The sequence below is a fragment of the Anoplophora glabripennis genome, unplaced genomic scaffold (genome assembly GCF_000390285.2).
Source record: "Anoplophora glabripennis isolate ALB-LARVAE unplaced genomic scaffold, Agla_2.0 scaffold2113, whole genome shotgun sequence".
Classification (NCBI taxonomy): Eukaryota; Metazoa; Arthropoda; class Insecta; order Coleoptera; family Cerambycidae; genus Anoplophora; species Anoplophora glabripennis.
The window spans coordinates 1-19,452 of NW_019418186.1; the positions used below are offsets into that span (position 1 = coordinate 1).

Sequence of the window (19,452 nt, forward strand, 5' to 3'; positions counted from 1 at the left end):
AGTTTTATTTTGACCTCCTCTATACACTCCCGAGAGATTAGGAGGTACTTACCGGACACCCTGTATACATATACAAATCTTTTAAACTTTGTAAGTTATCTATACAATCATTTTTTTAGACATAAAATCGATTTACTTTTTCAAATATCTTAGGATATGAAAAAAATAGCTTTACCTTAATAAATGTGAAACTACCTTCTTCTCTTATTTTTTAACTCCGTTTAAGTTGAACTTATATTTAACAGGGCAAACACAAATACAGCAAGCTGAATCTAAAAAAGGATGGGGAAATATTTAGCTTGTTACATGAGTACGTTTGAGACTGTTATTAACAAATATGAGAGAATACAAGTTGTCTCATATTGCACTGGCCAAACTTTATCTGGTGATAGAACTCAAAATAAGAAAATTTCTTCCATAAATCAGCTCCGAGTTTTTCTAGTTCATATTTATTATTTTATCTTGGTGTAACAAAAATTAAAATCAATTATAAGTTATTGGTCAGTTTTGGGAACAGTTTGGGACCTAATATATAACGGTAATAAATATTACCTCTCCTAGGCAACAAATACATATAAACAAAAAAAAGGGTTTGATTCAGCAAATAGTCATTAAGATGATCCATCTTATCCATAAATTTACAAAGATTATCTGGTAATCAGAACACGTAAACCATAAAATCCAAAAGCATTTTGAACAATTTAACTTAGAAACGTTATTGGCATGTGGTGGGCATCTGTTGCTGTCTACCAGACATCGAGTTAGGCGACTTAGAAGAAAAATTAATATTTGATATTGCCCTCCCTGGCTACACCCATGGTTGTTATGTGTGTTTAATTTTATACGTTGTTATTAAAAACCTCCCTTAAGAAGTTCTGCTGTTTTATTGCTCTCTTAAATCGACTCGTTGACTGAGATGTAAATTTTCATTTGTTTAAGCATTTTAATTCAGAAAGCCATTTCCAGGAATTGCAATAACTTAAACACTGTGTTTCGGAAACTAACATTTCCTGGACCATATGTTCATGGGAAGCCTATCACCAGCTGAGGTTTAGCATATGCAATTTGGAACACCTTGTATACGAAATATTTTTTGGTTATTTTAAATAACATATTTTTTTTTTAATCAATAATTCAGTTGAATGTAACATGAACAATAACACTAATTTTTAAAAGGTGCTTTTAGAAAGTTAAATTCAGTTTATGAAAATGGATGTCAACAGATTAAGTATAAAAATTAGTGCTCAAAAATATCTGTTTGGTTATGAGATACGAAATGGAAAGTTTAATGAAATGTAAATGAATATTTCACTTACCTTCAATTGAGTCAATAGATATTTCGCTTTCGCTACTACATACTTCTGATTCGGAACCTCCATTTTTTTCCCTCTCTCTAGATTTAGAATAAAAAACTCTTTCAATCTGTACAGATCTATTACCAATGTCTTCAGCAGAGTTTCGACTTATAATAGACTGATTGTTTAGATCTAACTCTTCAGTTCCCTTCCTTTCGGATATCTCACTTTTCCTCTCAGGTTTCTCAGTCTTAAAGGATTTTTCATTAGTAGCTACTACTTCATTACCTTGTCTGCTCAATGTAGAAGCAGATACTTTTCTATCTTTTACTGTTTCCTCCATGGTATCGATCGCTTTACTTCTACTGGTAGTTATACCATCTTCGCTTGCTTTAACCTTCTTTCTTGTGGAAACACTTGCCCTTTCAAATATTGTATTGTTATCTAAATAAAGTGTGTGTATTAGAAGCAAGTAAAAAAAAAAGAGCAGTCTGAATTAATAACACACTGATCGATACTATTATTCTTTGTCAAATGCCACATTACAAATATTAAAAATAAATAAAAACAAAAGTCTAAAATGAATATGAAAACTTACTATTATAAATTGGTGGATATTTAGGGCAAATGCAACATTCCGATACTGAAAAAGAGAATTATTAGGAATATATAATATACAGTTATATTGTAAATTAAACAAATTAGATAATTCAATAATATCCGCAAAACACAACTCAAAGCAACAAATAGCAATTCCACTTTGTTGTCAGCATAGTTTGATCTTTTTCAGCTACATTCAATAAAGGAGCGTGATAAATTTATAATTTTAAAATTGTGAAACTATTATATTTAAAAGATAATTTACAGGTTTATTATATGTATTTAGAATAAATATTATATGTATTTATAAATAAATTAACTTTTTGATGTTAACAAATTCCTTGAAAAAAATGATTTTATTTAAATTCTTACAAATTCTTTATGTTAATACCTGCATTTTATATTTGTAATATGCAAGCTTTTATTAGTAATGTTTTTTCTCCAGAATGCTATTCACTAAATTAGAAAAATAATAATAAAAATTGACGGCAAAAATTTTTTGCAGATATTTTATAAATTATTTCCACATTAAACTAACTAAACGGGGATCAAGAGTCAGCTAAATTTATTTTGCCCCAAAGCTATCTGCATGTGCAATTCTTATTTGAAATGGAATCATTGTTACAATTTACATCTTTTTCAAAATGTAACTTACCAGTTGACCGTTAATTTTTTTAATTAAGAACCAAGAAAAGGGATCATATTGAAAGCCTCAAAGCTGGCTTTTGACAATATTACTAATTAAGACATACCTTCATTGGAAGTAATAAAAGCAACCGAGCGATTTTATACGTAATTTTCAGTGAATTTATAGCAGTATTTTGTAGAGGGTTTTAAAAAATCTAAGCAAGTTATAAAAATATCTTTTCACTGTACCAGTGATACAATTTTTCCCCAGAACAGACAAACAGACAGTTTACAAGATGACAATATAGTCAGAGTGAGAAAAAAAGTATATTTTTTACTTCTTATGTATAAGAAATAAATTTCAGGAAATAATTCCTGCATAAACCACATTTTAGCTTCGAGTAATAACGACACATCTTCCAATAACAGTTTTACAAAAATTCTAAATAAAATTCCTCATTCAATATATTGGGTAAAATAACAGGGCCAATAATAATACTTTCAATGATCCCAAACCAAACATTGATGCGAAATTCATGCTGATAATGGTTCACTTTGACAGCATGTGGATTTTTTTGAGCATACACATGTTCATTGTGAATATTTATTATTCCGCTTCTAGTAAAACAGAATTGGTAGGTACAATGACTTAAAGATCAAACTGAAATTAGTCAACCTACAAAATCAGAGTCTATTAGCAGTTTGTTAAGTATTGTAATACAGTTGGCAAGATAATGTATACATTTAAAAAGTATTTTTTTGTACCCAAACCCCACATTTAATCAAAATTCTACAAGAGGCCCAAAAACATCCAAATGGCATCACCTATCAAATCAATAGTCGTCATTATTGCTCAACAGAGGAAAAAGTTATGAACGAATATTATTTTGTTGGAGTTCTAAGTTTTAAAAAACACTCTGTATAACACCAAAATATGTAAATTGAAAGCAAAAGTCCACATCCCAAAAATAATCAAAATCGAATAATACGTATTCAAGTTATTTACAAAATTCAAAAAATTTTCATGAACTTTGCGGCCATCTAGCGGCCAAACGAAGCGATTTCAGATATAGGTAGGTGAATTAGCCTAAATCAGCCTATTTTGAGTCCATGAATCTGTGGACTTCCGTTGTACACATTATTCTGGGACACCCTGTATAAAATGTCTTTTTTCATAATGATACAAACAGTTGTTTTATTTTATTATTGCTCACAAAATGTTTCATTTTTCTTACAACTACAGCATTATGAAGTTTTAATAATATATTAATGTTATTATTAAATTAAAATTTAACTAGGTACAGAGCATTAATAAATACAAAACACAGTAATTTTGTATGGAATAATAATTGTATTTCCTTCACGTTGGGAATTAAATTTTGATAAAAATAAAAATTATTAAAACAATAAAATCAAGATTACACGATAACACAAAATTCTGTTTCCCCTGCTGGTGATTAGTGTAATTTTTCACGAGATTTTATTCAACCAACCAACGATCGCATCGTCATTGTTCATTGTAAACGAATCAATAATATTGATTGATTGATTTAAGGATTTTTAGATAACAGGACCTGCCGTGCAATATTGGTTTCCTAACTTCGGAGGTCACATGGCTTGTAATCATTTTATGAAAATTCTGTATAACCAAAACAAAATTTAGTTTTGTGAAAAATCTAATTATTGTATAGATTACATGCCCATTTACACTTTTAAAGAATCCATAGATACTTAAATCACTACCTACTGCAAGAATTATTGGCAAATTTAAATCTCTACGTTGACTTATTCCAATATCTCCATTCTGAACTTGATACAACATGGTGACTCAACTGTGTAATTTTGAAATGTGTATGTTTATTATAAACAGCTAGCAAACAGTGGAAGTGCAGTTTGAGAAGGATGGGCACGCCATTGACCGCTATGTGGGACTTATGGTTTGGACTCAGCTCATCCGAATTAGCTGTTTTATAAGTTGTGGTTTTTATATAGAAAACCAAAAACTCTTAATAAAGAATAATCATGTTAATCCAATAGAAAATATTTACCTCTCATCTTTGGTTCACAGCGACAGTCTATATCAAAAATTTTCTTTCTAGATTTTTCCCTTGGACAGATTTGTACCGGTTTACATTTTGAGGGTTTAGATTTTCGAAGTTTTTTTGGTTTAGCAACTGGTATTTCTATATTACTCTGAAATAATAATCACATCATATCCTTCTTTCAACTTTATACAGGGTGTCCGGAAATGATAAGCAAAAAATTCAGGGGATAATTCTAGACCGAAAATAAATCCTACCTCTTTCTATAACATTTTCTCCAAAACGGATTATTAACGAAATTACAGGATGTTAAAGTTAAATTTTATTTGCAGTTTTTTTGCAATAGCTTTTACCACACTCATAATATTTTGACGAAATTTCGTATATGGGGGTTTTTTGGGATGAGGATTATAAATTTGCCCACCGTTTTTTCGCATTTTGGAGAGGGCGCCACATACGAGCCTTTATTTTGATTTGAATGGTTCCAACTTTTTTGTGCTACACTTTATGCAAAATTTGACAATATTTTTGTTCTCCTAACGTTTTGACATAAAAAAGGTATACTTTATTTGTTTCGATAAATTTAACCGTTTTCGAGAAAAACGCTAAAACATTGCTTGCATGTGATGAATACGAAATCATTTTAATTTATTTTCTACATTATACATAACATGCTTTGGAAACAAGCACTTAGTTGCGTTGGAAACAAGTTTGTGGATAATTACTTTTGACAGATAGTAATTTTGTACGTTCTTTTATAGTAATTGTTATCATAAAAATAATAATAAAAATGAACAACAATTATTCTAACGTGGAGTTGCGGGACATGCATTGTTATTACAGTTTAGCTGCTGGCAATGCTCTGGCAGCACGACGTTTGTATCGCGAAGCATTTCCAAATAGAAACCTACCCCAATCGCGAATGTTCAGTACTATTCATCGAAGACTGGGAGAATTTGGATCGTTCAAAACTAGAATTTTTGATGTAGGTCCACAACGGAATACTAGAACAGCAGAAGCAGAAGCTCATATCTTGAATCCGATAGAGAATAATCCCAATGTAAGTATAAGAAAAATTGCTATTCAGGAGGGCATTCCAAAGAGCTCCGTACATGAAACAATACGCGAACAAAACCTTCATCCGTACCACTACCAAAAGGTGCAAGCCTTATCTGCCGTAGATTCTGCTGCTCGTGTGAATTTCTGCAATACAATTAGAATACTTCATAATGGTGACCAAAATTTTGTTCGTAATATCCTTTTCACAGACAAAGCTGGATTTGGCCATGATGGCTTAATAAACCTCCACAATGAGCATTTTTGGTCTGATGAGAATCCTAATTTATCAATAGAGCGTGGTTATCAAAATAAGTTTTCCGTCAACGTGTGGGCCGGTATTGTAGGGGACTACTTAATTGGGCCACATTTCTTTCCACAAAGACTCAATTTTGAAGTTTACTTGGATTTTTTAAGAAACCACTAATACCTATTCTATTGGAAGATGTACTTACCACTGGGATTAAGAAATGCAATGTGTCTGCTTCAAGATGGCGCGCCACCGCATTTTAGTTTAGCGGCCAGAGAATTCTTAAATTAAACTTTTCCTGAAAGGTGGATAGGACGCGGTGGTTTTGTACAGTGCGCCCCTAGATCCCCTGACTTAAACCCAATCGATTTTTTTTTTGGGGCTATCTGAAGACGCTTGTATACAGGACACCTGTGAATAGTGTCGATGAACTGAGAGAAATAATTGTTGCTAATTGTGAGGTACTTAAGCAAAAGGAAGGAATATTCCATAGAGTTCGTCGGAATTTTTTAAGAAGAATTAATTTATGTATTGAAGAGAAAGGACGTCACTTTGAACTTTTGATTTGAATGTTTAATTTGTATTTGTATTGTTCTAGTAACTTATGTATTTTAACCTTATGATTTTGTTAGAAAACCATTCTTTATTTGTTGAGGACATTATTTTTTTATTATTTATCATTAACCATCATCAGCGTAACAACAAATTTTCACAAACATTACTATCTGTCAAAACTAATTCTCCACAAACTTGTTTCCAAGACAACTAAGCGCTTGTTTCCAAAACATGCTATGTTTAATGTAGAAAATAAATTAAAATGATTTCGTATTCATTCATCACATGCAAAGAATGTTATTTTAGCGTTTTTCTCGAAAACGGTTAGATTTATCGAAACAAATAAAGAATACCTTTTTTATGTCAAAAGGTTAGGAGAACAAAAATATTCAGTCAAAAGTCGCATAAAGTGTAGCACAAAAAAGTTGGAACCATTCAAATCAAAATAAAGGCTCGTATTTGGCGCCCTCTACAAAATGCGAAAAAACGGTGGGCAAAGAGCGACCGAAAAAAAGCCTAATTTTTCGCCTCTTTGTGAGACCTCGTAAATTTACTCCAAATGTGTGCCAAAAGATAGTCTATGATGAGACTTGAATCGTCTATAAGTTTTAGGTTGAGGCTACATTTCGTTTTCGAGTTTCGGTTTATTAAAGTTGTCATTTTTACATGGATTGTTGGATCGAGGTTACACCGCTAAAAAAAAATCGCTTGTACTTCACATGTGGCATATGTATTCCGAAGTACTTTTTCGCGCTGAGCACGAATTTGTTATTAGAATTGCTTCATCACCCTTCGGTCTTCATGAAATGACTGAAAAGCTTCAGAAAAATGAAGAATTTCGAAGATTCCAAGATTAATTCTTTGACTTCCAAATGACCTGTAGTCATAGAGATTAACGAACCTTTGATTTTAAATCAATGATTTCGTCAACCTTTCTGGGAAAGGTTTCTGAAGACCTTTCCCAGAATCTGAAGTCATAGAGATTAACAAACCTTTGATTTTAAATCAGCGACTTTGAAAACCCTATAACAATCCATGTAAAAATGACAACTTTAATCAACCGTAACTTGAAAACAAAATGCAGCCTCAAGCTAAAACTTATAGACGATTCAAGTCTCATCATAGACTATCTTTTGGCACACATTTGGAGTAAATTTATGAGGTCTCACAAAGGGGCGAAAATTTCGGTCGCTCTTTATAATCCTCATCCCGAAAAACCCCCATATACGAAATTTCGTCAAAATATTATGAGTGTGGCAAAAGGTATTGCAAAAAAACTGCAAATAAAAATTAACTTTAACACCCTGTAACTCCGTTAATAATCAGTTTTGGAAAAAATTTTATAGAAAGAGGTAGCATTTAATTTTTTGCTCATCATTTCCGGACACCCTGTATATTCATTTTGAATGTATGCAGCGTAATTGAAATTAGTGGTATCAGATCTCAGAAATTACAAGCGAAAAGTAAATTGTTAAATGGAAAAAATTTTAGTTAATTTTTATTTAAATGTTTTTGAAATATCTTCGAAAAAAACACATGATGCATTTTCAATGTTTTCATTTTTTTTTATTTAAAAAAATTTTTGAAATCGATAAAAATAGAATTTTACTGTGGATTTATACTTTTATTTGAACATTTTGGCTCCAAGAGAACTTTTATTTTTTCTTATGAATTCCATATCGAATTGAAAAAAAAACATTCTTGACTGTCTAACAATATATTTAATAAAAATCAAAAACATGCCAACGAAACAGGGTGATTCAGTTCGAGTGAATCAAACATTAACAACCAATAGAACTCAATAAATAATTCAGAATTGCCTTATAAAGCAAAGGTCTACGTTTCACCGTTTTCACTGTACAGGACCGTATTGGTTGGCTTTTAAAATCATATTATTTATGAAATCTTTGCTATGCTTATAACAAATTGATTCAAATTTGGTGTGGTGTTAACATTTACATATGTATTTACTTACAGTAAAATTTACAAATTTTTGTAAGTCAGTGGCGTAGGAATGGGTTTTAAGGAGGGATTTTTTACCCCAAATTCTATGCCAATGACCTAATAATCATTTGGGATTCATTTTTAGATTCCGTTGACAATTCTACATAAAAAAGGTATACTTGTTGAAAATCGGTATAGTGTATCATTTTACTGAAAATCTCAGTTGAATGGGTTTTCCGGATAAGAAAATCTTCAAATATTCATCCATTTTTTTTTAAATTAACCCAAACCGAGATAGTCTGTGAGTGTATAACCATTTTTCTACCTCTTATATTTTGTGATAGCTAAATATGTTTATCACCAATTTAGAACAATATATACTATACTATATATTACGTGAACAGGACAAGAGGATCTGTCTTAATTGTTGACATTGACCACAGGGGCAGCGTGATTAATGTCGTCAGATCTAAGAAAGCATATTTTAAAAAGATACAAATTGTTACTTAAACTGTTATAATAGGATAACTAAAGTATTATATGTAATGAATAATGACAAACGCATAATTTATTAGATCTGAGGGTGTTCACCACATTGCCCCCTGGATCCTGATGCCTACAAACGTCAAACATTAGCCTTTACTTTGACTTGATAGTGTAGCTAATAGTTTAACTACTTACCTGATGTTCATCCATTTTATTAAAAGTCATTTTGGATGTGTCTTTATTACTATAATTAGAGACACCAACAGTACTGTTTTCTGTTATATCTTTTTGGGCACGAGAATCGGAATAAATATTCCCATTTTCTTGCTTTTTGGTAATGGATTCTATGCCTTCTGTTTTTAAAGCTTCATTGTTCTGCAGTTCAAATACTTCTTTGAGAATACTATTAATAATGTCTTTAATGTATGTAAGTTTCTCTAGAAAAGATGCATTTGATGTAACTTTTGATATAGAAATTTCATTTCCCCTCTCTGTATTAACAGGTGTTTCAGTTTTTAAATATTGTTCAGAGATTTTGTGATCTTCAAACGGATTTTTCGATCCGTTAACTTTACTAATATTAACAGCAATTGAGACTTCATCTCTATATTTTAGTTGTTCAGATTCGTCCTGTATATCATTTGTATCTTCTTTTTTGGTAGGTTCATTTATCTTTGTGTCGGAGACATCCCCAGATATACTATCAAGTGACATGCTGTCTTGTATGGGCTTTTCTGCAGTGCCCTGACTGTACATGTACAAACCGCTTTGAATTTTACTTTGGGTTTGAGTTTGGGTCGTAACTGAACCTAATTGCACTTTTTCAGAAACTAAAATATATTAAATGTATTAGTTAAAAATAAATTCCCATAAAACAATATAAAAATAAGGTAAAAAGACAATGTTACTTTGCTTCATGCAAGGTATTGTCTTTTTGTTTTTTCTATCTATTTTGAATTCCCACAATCCATACTACTATTATCCATACGACTATTTATGTTTTCGAAATTTTCAACTTTCCTGTACAAGATGATTGATTTTTTTAACAAGCATTTCAATGTTAAACGAGACAATTTTATAATTTAGGTATTTTGTTTAATAATGATGGTTTTTGAAAATGAATGTGTTCATATTTTCGAAAATGGAAAATGGGACCTATACCACTTTTTTAAATGATTTCTGAGCCCGCATAGAGAACTTTTATGATGAAAAATTTGTATTGAAATGTGCGATATAAATTAAAATAATCGTGGCCAAACTGAAATCTCGAAAACAGACAGACTGACAGATTTCAAACTGATAGATACAATACCCAATATTTGTTTATCAAAGTAGGTTTTAAATTCAAAGCAAAAATCCAAAAATGTAGGGTTTTTTGGAAAAAGTATGTCAGTAGCACCAGTAATATCAAGAATAAATCAGATACCTTCTGTAACAGAAAATAATATTAAAATGTGCAAAAATATATATGCTGCACTTTTATTTAGGACATTCATATTATTATCAGACTAAAGCTAGAGAGGAATTAGTTTTAAATGAGGCACCACTAAAATTTCTTTTGTGCAATAAAATGCAGTAGCCATGAAACATTTTCAATAAATATGTTTTATTCAGAAACGGTCTAGTTTGCTATAAACATATCGATAATTGTAAAATGAATACAAATACAAAAAAATATATATAATTTTTTTGATACCTGTACATATAAAGACAACTATCATATTTTGAAATCTACCCGTTCATAAAATTTGAGAAAAGAAAATCGAACCATCCTGAATATGGATTTAAATGGCATATAATTTATCTTTCTTGTCTTTGAGAATGACTTCTATGTATTTTCAATACATTAAATATTCTATTAACAAAGTTTTTGAGGTAATAGTTCTATAATAAAATGTGTTTAATAAATTCAATTTATTTGGAAAATTTTAGTTCAGAAGAAATAAATGTTGCTCAATCAAATAAACTTTATATCTTTATATCTTTTTTAAGTTAAGGTGTTGATTGAGAACTGAAATTTAAATATTTATTTGTGAGGATACAAAAATAATTCAAAAACAATTAATGGCTAATCCATGAGTAAGAGTTTACGTACTAATTCCATAATATTTCATAATTTTGCAGTGAGGCAAAATGTCACAAAAAAATGAAAAATGAGAATCTATTTAAAAAATTTAACAAATAATACTTGCATACAATTTTAAGAAGTGTGTACTATTATTTTTTGACCTTTTTGTTTTTCTTTTTTTTTTAATTTGTAAGGTTTTTCTAAACCGGCATTAAATATTCGCAACCTTCGTTAAAGTCCTCAATATTTTAGCAAAAAAAACATATACAGCAACAAATGGATATTTCTGTCGCCATTGTGTGAATATTTTATTTTTTTCAGAAACATCACTTATCATGAACTTCCAGTTTACTATACCTGATTTATATAATACAGTCTTTTTTTTAATAGTTTTTGAAATATCTTGTTTCTCTCCTTTAGAAAATCTGTCCATCATATCTATTTCATCAACAGGTGCTGCAGTGCAAGAGTTACATTGAAATTCTGAAAAAATAAGAAACAATGTCTACATAATTTTTTTAAATGATTTTATTTTAAAATTTTTATTTCATTACTGATTTTCGTGTTATTAAATACTTACCCTTGACTTTAGGTGTCATTTCATAAAGATAACAGGTTTTGTCTAAGTCAGAACTGCTCTTTTTACAATATCTGATTCTGATATCCTTACAAGAATTTCTCGGACACGATTTCAAATCACAAAAATTAAAATACGTTTTATTTTTAATGTGTACAGAAGGCACATGTCCACAGCCTGAATATATGTAGTTACTTTCATTAACTTTGTAGTTCTAAAATCAAAATAATGCAACAAAACCAATTTATACAAAAATGTACAGACACAAGATGAACTATCTGTAAAATTTAGTTGTTAGATTGCAATTCTGTAAAATTAATTAAAATGTGTCCTGATTTATAAGTGAAGGGGCCATTAACATTATAAGCAGTAATTGTCATTTCAATTATATAAAAAAAGTAAATTTTATTAAATTATTTTATTAAATGATTTTATTTTATTAAATCAACCCAAACATATTTGGAAATTAAGATCCCAAAATTTCTAAACCTGCTACAATTTTTTTGAGTGCTAATTTTTGTAGTAGTATTTATTGTTTTATAATTTTTTCATGCAAAAGTGAAAATTGCACTTTTTTCAACATTCTACTGAAATTAAATGAATAAATAAACTGAAATATACCAGGAACATTTTTAAATATATGAATGAATTCTCTACACGAATTGGCAAGGGACATATTGAAGGGTGCAGAATAACAGCTTTTATTAGATTTCGGATAAAAAATGTTGCTAATACAGTTTTTCAATAATTGACACCTAAAAGACATTGTAGAAGGCTTAGAATTTACAATTTTAAGATAAAACATACCTACACTTCATTTGTTTTTTTACTTATTAAGTAATGACCCTTGTGCCTCAAAGCAGGTCGTACATTTTTGATGTTATATTATAATCATTGATTATTATGAGGCATATCCACAAAGTAAGAGTACTGAGACTTGTTCTGTGGTTTTTGTTTTCATAAAGTTGGTAATACTGCATTCAAGGCCAGGGTGTTGGGAGCAGAACGTGCACTCATTTGTCTCATTCAGTTGAGAACTGTTGTTGTAGTGGCGTGTTGAAATGAGTGCTGGTATTCCGAATGCTTCCAGCTGCGAGGTGAGGAGCCTAATCCCGTTTCTTCTTGCAAAGGGAAAGGCGCCATTTCAAATTTTTAACAAAATAAAAACTGTTATTGAGGACAGTGTATTGAATTGTACTAATGTGTTCAAGCAGTCATGAGTATAAAGGGATTCTCCTCATTGACTTTTTAACCATTAATACTGTATCGTACCGTGAAACCCTAAAAAGACTTGAGTTAGAAGGTGACTATGTCGAATAGTAGTGTTCGATGTACCTTTCTGAATATGTAAATGTTTCATAAATATACTACTGTTTCGATTTAAAAAAAATCAAGTAATCTTTGTGAATATGCCTCGTAATATAACTTTTAATTTAGATGAAAATTTATTTGTAGAACTCCAGCAATTTTAAAGTATTCTAAATTTCTACTTGCCTTACTACCACTTGGTTTGCTAGAATTTATTTTAGAAAATTCCATAGTGTCTTTCATATCCTGCACAATAGAAAGTTTCTCTTTGGTTTCCTTGTCTCTAATAGTGTCAGTGGCACTTATTTTATTTTTTTCAGAAATATTCTTTGCTTCTTTCATAGTAGGGGCAACAATGCTGTTTTCTTTCACCTCATCAGTGGCACTGTCAACATTTCCTGCGCTTATTCTTTCTACTTTGCTATCAGTGACACTGCCACCACCATTAATAGTAATGCTCTTTTTTGTGGTATCTTCAATAGGTACTAAGTTGTCATCTTTTTTTAAATCGTCTGTTTGCATTAATCTTTTATATGTGTCAATAATAACATCGTTAATAATATTTGTTATAACTTCAAGTTTATCCGAACATGTCCCACTGACCGCTATGTTTGTACAATAAGTGCAAGCTTGGCAAGTTTTGCTCAAATCAAGATTGGAAATATTGTGTTCAGTTTTTATTTCATTTACTACTTTAGTAGTTTTGCTAACTACAACAGATATGGAAAAATGTTCTATAGCCTTCTCCTTGATGTCAGATTTATTTGCTTTTATAACAGGTGTACTTGTATTAATATCAGTGGTGTCTTTGAGACCTGAATCTCTTTGGGTAATCGGTTCTGGTTTATTTTCAGTACGTTTGGTTTCTCCGGAGAACCTGTCCATTTTAGTAGTTAATCCCGATGTTGGTACAGCAGTTTGATTCTTTTTCTCACGAATTTGTACAGATTTATTTACATATTTAATAGAGTTACCATTATGTAGTTGTGAATTAACAACAGCATCATCTTGAACGTTGTGCAGAGTTTGTGTTTTTGCTGAATTCATACAAGTATTGAATGGATCTAAAATTTAACAACTTCAGTAATTATACAGGGTGGTACCTAAATATATTCTGATAATAACAAAGATGATTCTTTAAATCACTTCAAGGGAAAAATTTCTACAAATTTTTATTCTGCTCTGTGTCACTTAGTTTTTGACATACACAATGTTAAAGTTTCTAAAAGTTATTACATCAACGCAGATATTTCGAAAAATAAAATGTTTGAGGTTAATCAAATCTGAGCCGACTTAATTTGGCATAGGAACAAATTCACGCAGTTTACATACAATGGTGGTGTTTGCCACCTTTTCAGCTATTACTGGAAAATTAAATAATGTGAATGAGAAAAAAATCTTGCCTTATTTTTGCATAAAATCATTATACAGTATGTTTGATTATAAAGGCCCCGAGCTGTAACTTGGCTATACAGTTTTGGACACCCTGTAAAGTATATATATTTTTAAATGAGATGTTATTTTCTTTATACTGACGCACAAATTTTTTTTTTGTCACACTGTAGACGAGTGGTTTTGTCATCGATATTTTTTTAATTGGGATTAATATAAATTTTTTTGTACGTTTTGATTTTTTTATTTTCTTTCCAATCATATAAAATTTGTATGCCTTTTTGAGAAAAAATGAGAAAATTTCAGTCTTTGACTTTAATTTCCTTTCTAAATCATATCAAATAGAAGGCGCTCGAAAAACAATTTTGTATACCGCTATCTGCTGTTACATATCTGTTCGTTTGTCACCTTTCAACTTGTAAGTATTTACTTATTCCTGTACTTATTTAAGTATGAGACATTTTTCTTTGAAATACAATTGGAAATCTAATATCAAATCAGGTTTCCAAAAAACTGATGTTGAATTTCTGGGATTATTAGTAATTCCCAATATCTGTGCCTGTAAATTGATATAATTTTATACAATTTCATTACATTCTACATTTATATAGTTAAGTCACTACCGAAATGTTAACAACCTAAGTCAAACACATGTCGAGATATTTACATAGATATGTACTTTCCTAAAACTCTAAAAAACTCACACAAATGAGATGATTTATTACAAAAACATACTTAAGGACCATCTGTAGGCATCGAAATAATATCTATGTTTGGTATAACACTTGCTCAACCGCCCCTTCTCACGGTACGGATTTGGTACGAGAACCTCAATTGATCCAATGTTGCTACTGTTTCGAATAAATTTCAAGACCCAGAGGGTAGACCCCTCTACCCTTCCGTTTTTAGGGTCCCTGAAACCGAATATGACCATAAAAAATATTTTAACTAGCCATTTGCCCGTTACCACCCTCATACACCCCCTTCTGGGAGTTGAAATGTCAATTCTCATACAAAGTCGAGTAGGGTAAGTATTCCTATGTTTTCTGGGCCACTAAGAATGAAGAAGACTACCAAAAATGAATAAGACCCCTCGTTACCCCCTAGCGTCACTTTACCACCCCCATACACCCCTTTATGGGGGTTGAAGTGTCAGTTTTCATACAGAGTCGCGTGGGTTGTGTATGCCTATGTTTTCTAGGCTGCTGAAAACAAAGAAGACTACCGAAAATTAATCCAACCCCCTCATCAACCCTCAGCATCCTTTGACATCCACATACATGCCCTTATGAGGGTTGGAATGGCAATTTTCATACAAAGTCAAGTGGGGTGTGATTGGGGGTAACTTTTGAGACGAGTCCCCTCGGCTCTCATAATTCATGGTACTTTTTCAACCATGTCATCTCACTTTTCCGAAATCGGAACCTTTTCATCTATAAATCCCCTCGCCTCTCACGAATCATGGTACTTTGTCAACCATAAGATCCCTCACCCCTCACGATTGTTCAACAGGTGAACCCTCTTATTTCTCACAAACTGGTAGGTTTTCACACGAACACCCCTTGGAAAGTTGAAAAAGTACTCCGATTTCAGAAAGGCGAGGGAACTTACGGTTGAAAAAGTACCCTGAACTATGAGAGACGAGGGGACTCGTCTCAAAAGTTACCCCGAATCACACCCCACTTGACGTATATGAAAATTGCCATTCCAACCCTCATAAGGGCATGTATGTGGGTGACAAAGAGTGCTGAGAGTTGACGAAAGGGTTGGATTTATTTTCGGTAGTCTTCTTTGTTTTCAGCAATTTAGAAAACGTAGGCTTACACAACCCACTCGACTTTGTGTGAAAATTAACACTTCAACTCCCAGAAAGAGGTGTATGAGGATGGTAAAGTGACGCTATGGGGTAACGAGGGATCTTATTCACTTTTGGTAGTCTTCTTCGTTCTTAGTGGCCCAGAAAACATAGAAATACACACCATACTCGACTTTGTATGAGAATTGACATTTCAACTCGCAGAAGGAGGTGTATGGGGGTGGTAAAGTGACGCTAAGGGGTAACGAGGGGGTCTAATTAATTTTTGGTAGTCTTCTTCATTCTTAGTGACCCAGAAAACATAGGAATACACACCCTACTCGACTTTGTATGAGCATTGACATTTAAACTCTCAGAATGGTCATATTCGGTTTCAGCGACCCCAAAAACGGAGGGGTAAGGGGTCTACCCTTTGGGTCTTGACATTTTTTTTGTGTGCCTGGGGGGGTAAACGTCAATTTTTTTTTCCTTTTCGATAAATCTTAAATGTTGCTTTGTTAGGAAAGTAATATAAGAGTATCTTGCATCGATTTATGAAAAACAACTCTTTTGTATTTACACTGATATCAAAATAAATACTGCATTTAAAAAAATCATTAAATTAATAAGTATACTGTTCACAATTTTTTTACCACACTGACACTCGTTCTCAGCAGTTTTATCTCCAATTTGAACTTGAGATCGTATCTGTACTCCATCACCAGCATCTGAATTCGTAACAGACTTTTTTCCCTCCATCTGCAATTTTTTTTTCTTCTTAACTAAAAATAAGATATTATTAACTGACATTCTCTTTCTTTAACAACTTTCAATTACCATACCTGTTTTGAGTTTCGGTATTTTTTTACCATATTTTTTCTCCTGGGCAGGTCTTATACTTAAGAGTAATCCTTTCCTGTAAGAAAATGTCTATAATATACTGAATTTTTTTATGTAACTAATACTTCTTATAGGAGTCTTCCAACTCGTTAAAATATGACAAATAATCCATGTCTACAAATTTTTCATTATATGGCAGTGCAACATATACATATCCATGTTGTAATTCATTCGGTTCAAATATAATGTCTCCAAAAATGGTACATAAACTAAAAAAAGGTATCATAGGTACTTAAAGAAAATAATATTTGATTATGGCTTATATCTTAAATTTCTCTTGTATAGGTACCTCTTTAGTCTTTTCTACTGACTTTTAAATGCTAAATAATTTTAATTGCTACCTACTGTTGAATTCCATTTGGCACATCCAGTATTTTTGCCAAATAGTCTAAAGTAGTGTCCCACACCAACAGATCATTTCCGGTTAAAACTACTTTTGAAGGAGTCTGGCATGTTAAAGCATTGACAAGAACATAAATGATGGTCAATTTTCGTTTCTGTGTGGCACATAAAAATTTAAATTCAGACTCTCCTATATCTCCTGAGTAAAATCTCTTTACAGGTTTTTTTGTCACTAGTTCCATTTCCATTTCTGAGCCAGTTTTGTATCTAAAGCATACAATTATAACCAAAATTTAATGAAGACAGAATTGCTTAAAAATTAAAAGTATCTGGCTCAGTGACCGACCTTATATCTTAAAAAAAAAAAGGTGAAAAGTGTATGTATGACAGCAATCATTCAGGATGTAGGTACCACAGCTTGGATTTTTTTATTTAGAAAAAAACAAGATGTAAAAGTCTTAATAATAAAGTTATCAGCAGAACCAGGCAAATAGTGAATTTTGATTTAGTGTCTGTGTACCTACCTATTAATATTTTTCCATATAACAAAATAGGTACAGTAAATAAAACCAATAAAAATACTCACTTATTTTCAGTAAATTTTACGTTTTTACCAATTCCAAGAACAACATATCTTCCACTATTCTCTAAATCTTTGAAGCAATTTATATATTTTTTAGTTTTAATAGAAACTAAGTTACGTATTGCTCCAAAAATTGGATTTATAATATTAGTTAAATAAATTAGAATACTATTCCATGTTCTAAGTTGATTTGGATTTATAAAAACTTCGTGACATTTACCGTAAATGTCTCCATGTTCCCAAATATATAGCTTTATCGTTCTACCAAATTCAGGTTCTGCTAAGTTCTTTACATCTTTCTTAGGAGACATTATATGCAAACAAGGTCTATACCAGAAATTTTACATTCTTGCCTAAAAATATGTCACTGTCACCAGACCATGTTCAAAATTTTTTAATCTTTAACCACAGAATTTTCTACAATCAAAAATCCTTTATAAATATAAATATAAATTTAGTAAAGCAGGTTTTCAATATCAGTTGAAACCAAAATGTACATTGTTTTAGAATAATTTAAAATTGGTTTCATTTTAGAAATAGACTGTTTGTTTATAGGATAACCATGTTTCCGCCAGCTATAAATTTTAAAATTCTGTATTTTCTATGAACGTCTGAAAAAATGAGTAAATTAATTTTTCGAGTTCATACAATAGGTACCTAACATATATGTATGTGCATTTGAATTGTTGGTTGCATTGCAAATTGCAATCATAATCATTGCATTATTTGCATAAGCATGGGGGGATGGTCTACTGACATTCATTATATATAGTTAAATTTTCTTGTATGTTATAGTTATATATTTTGTGATTGACATTGAACCAAAGAATTACGCCTCTTTCACAACGACTAAAATTTTAAATTACACATACAGTAGAGCGCCGATTATCCGAAAGCCGGTCATCCGAAACGTCGGTTAACCGAAAGCGCTTCAGACGGTAAATTCGAAATTCGCGCCAACCCGACGTTCCATGTTCACCTATACACCTAACCTCAATTTGTGTCACTGACATTAGAGTTGTTTTTAACTGTCGTGCTCATGGAGACTATAGTCTAGTCTCCATGATTATTACGATGTAATGTATTTCCTGTCCAATAAACGTGTTTTCTTTATATCCCACCCATCCCACTACCCTAACAAAGAAGTATGTAGACGTTTCTCCAGAAATGTTCGGTTATCCGAAAAATCGATTATCCGAACACCCTCTGAACCAATTATTTCGGATAATCGGCGCTCTACTGTAGTTAAATAGAGCTTTACACACAGAAACGTCGCCGTCAGGTCTGACGGTCGGCTATCGACCGGGAAAACAACGTCCATGTGAAAAAGGCGTTAGGGTTGTGCCTAGCGTTGCCAGACGTCCCGATTTTGGCGGGACGTCCCGCTTTTTAACCTAAAATTAAATGTCCCGCGCGGGATATGCTCAGTCCCGCTTTTCCCGCTCTCCTCTCGAATGATTTTTTCCAGGTCTGTTATTAACGTCCTTTGTTTTTTAGACATTGATATTTTTGAAGACAAGAGTGAGACCTTTTTTTTTAGGCATCAATTATACAAACCCGTAGTACGTCCCGATTTTGGACGAAAGAATCCCGCTTTTTTATTCAAAAAGTTTCAAAATCCCGCTTTGCCCG

General features: G+C 31.6%; 1 protein-coding gene across 2 annotated transcripts; it reads right to left on the reverse strand.

Moving 5' to 3' along the window:
- Positions 1-97: 97 nt before the first annotated feature.
- LOC108916732 lies at positions 98-18,172 on the reverse strand. Of its 2 annotated transcripts, XM_018723024.2 has the most exons (13): positions 17,824-18,172; positions 17,241-17,504; positions 16,961-17,104; positions 16,838-16,911; positions 16,649-16,777; positions 12,995-13,872; positions 11,504-11,714; positions 11,281-11,406; positions 9,051-9,685; positions 4,571-4,715; positions 1,894-1,938; positions 1,317-1,739; positions 98-272 (listed from the first exon to the last, which is right to left on the reverse strand). In XM_018723024.2, the coding sequence occupies exons 1-13, from the start codon at positions 18,129-18,131 to the stop codon at positions 205-207; spliced, it is 3,450 nt and encodes a 1,149-aa protein (XP_018578540.1). In that variant the 5' UTR covers positions 18,132-18,172; the 3' UTR covers positions 98-204. The 2 variants fall into 2 exon arrangements, with proteins under 2 accessions (XP_018578540.1, XP_018578541.1); XM_018723025.1 differs by lacking the exons at positions 98-272; positions 4,571-4,715 and having other exon boundaries at positions 1,574-1,739.
- Between the last annotated feature and the right edge of the window lie 1,280 nt (positions 18,173-19,452).

Bases quoted from the DNA above. Each gene is read 5' to 3' on its own strand.
- LOC108916732 (XM_018723024.2), bottom strand. From the start codon at position 18,131: ATGTCTCCTAAGAAAGATGTAAAGAACTTAGCAGAACCTGAATTTGGT. The intron at 17,505-17,823 runs GTGAGTATTTTT...TGTATGCTTTAG, and splicing joins GTAAAATTTACTGAAAATAA to ATACAAAACTGGCTCAGAAA. The intron at 16,778-16,837 runs GTATGGTAATTG...TCTTATTTTTAG, and splicing joins AATACCGAAACTCAAAACAG to TTAAGAAGAAAAAAAAATTG.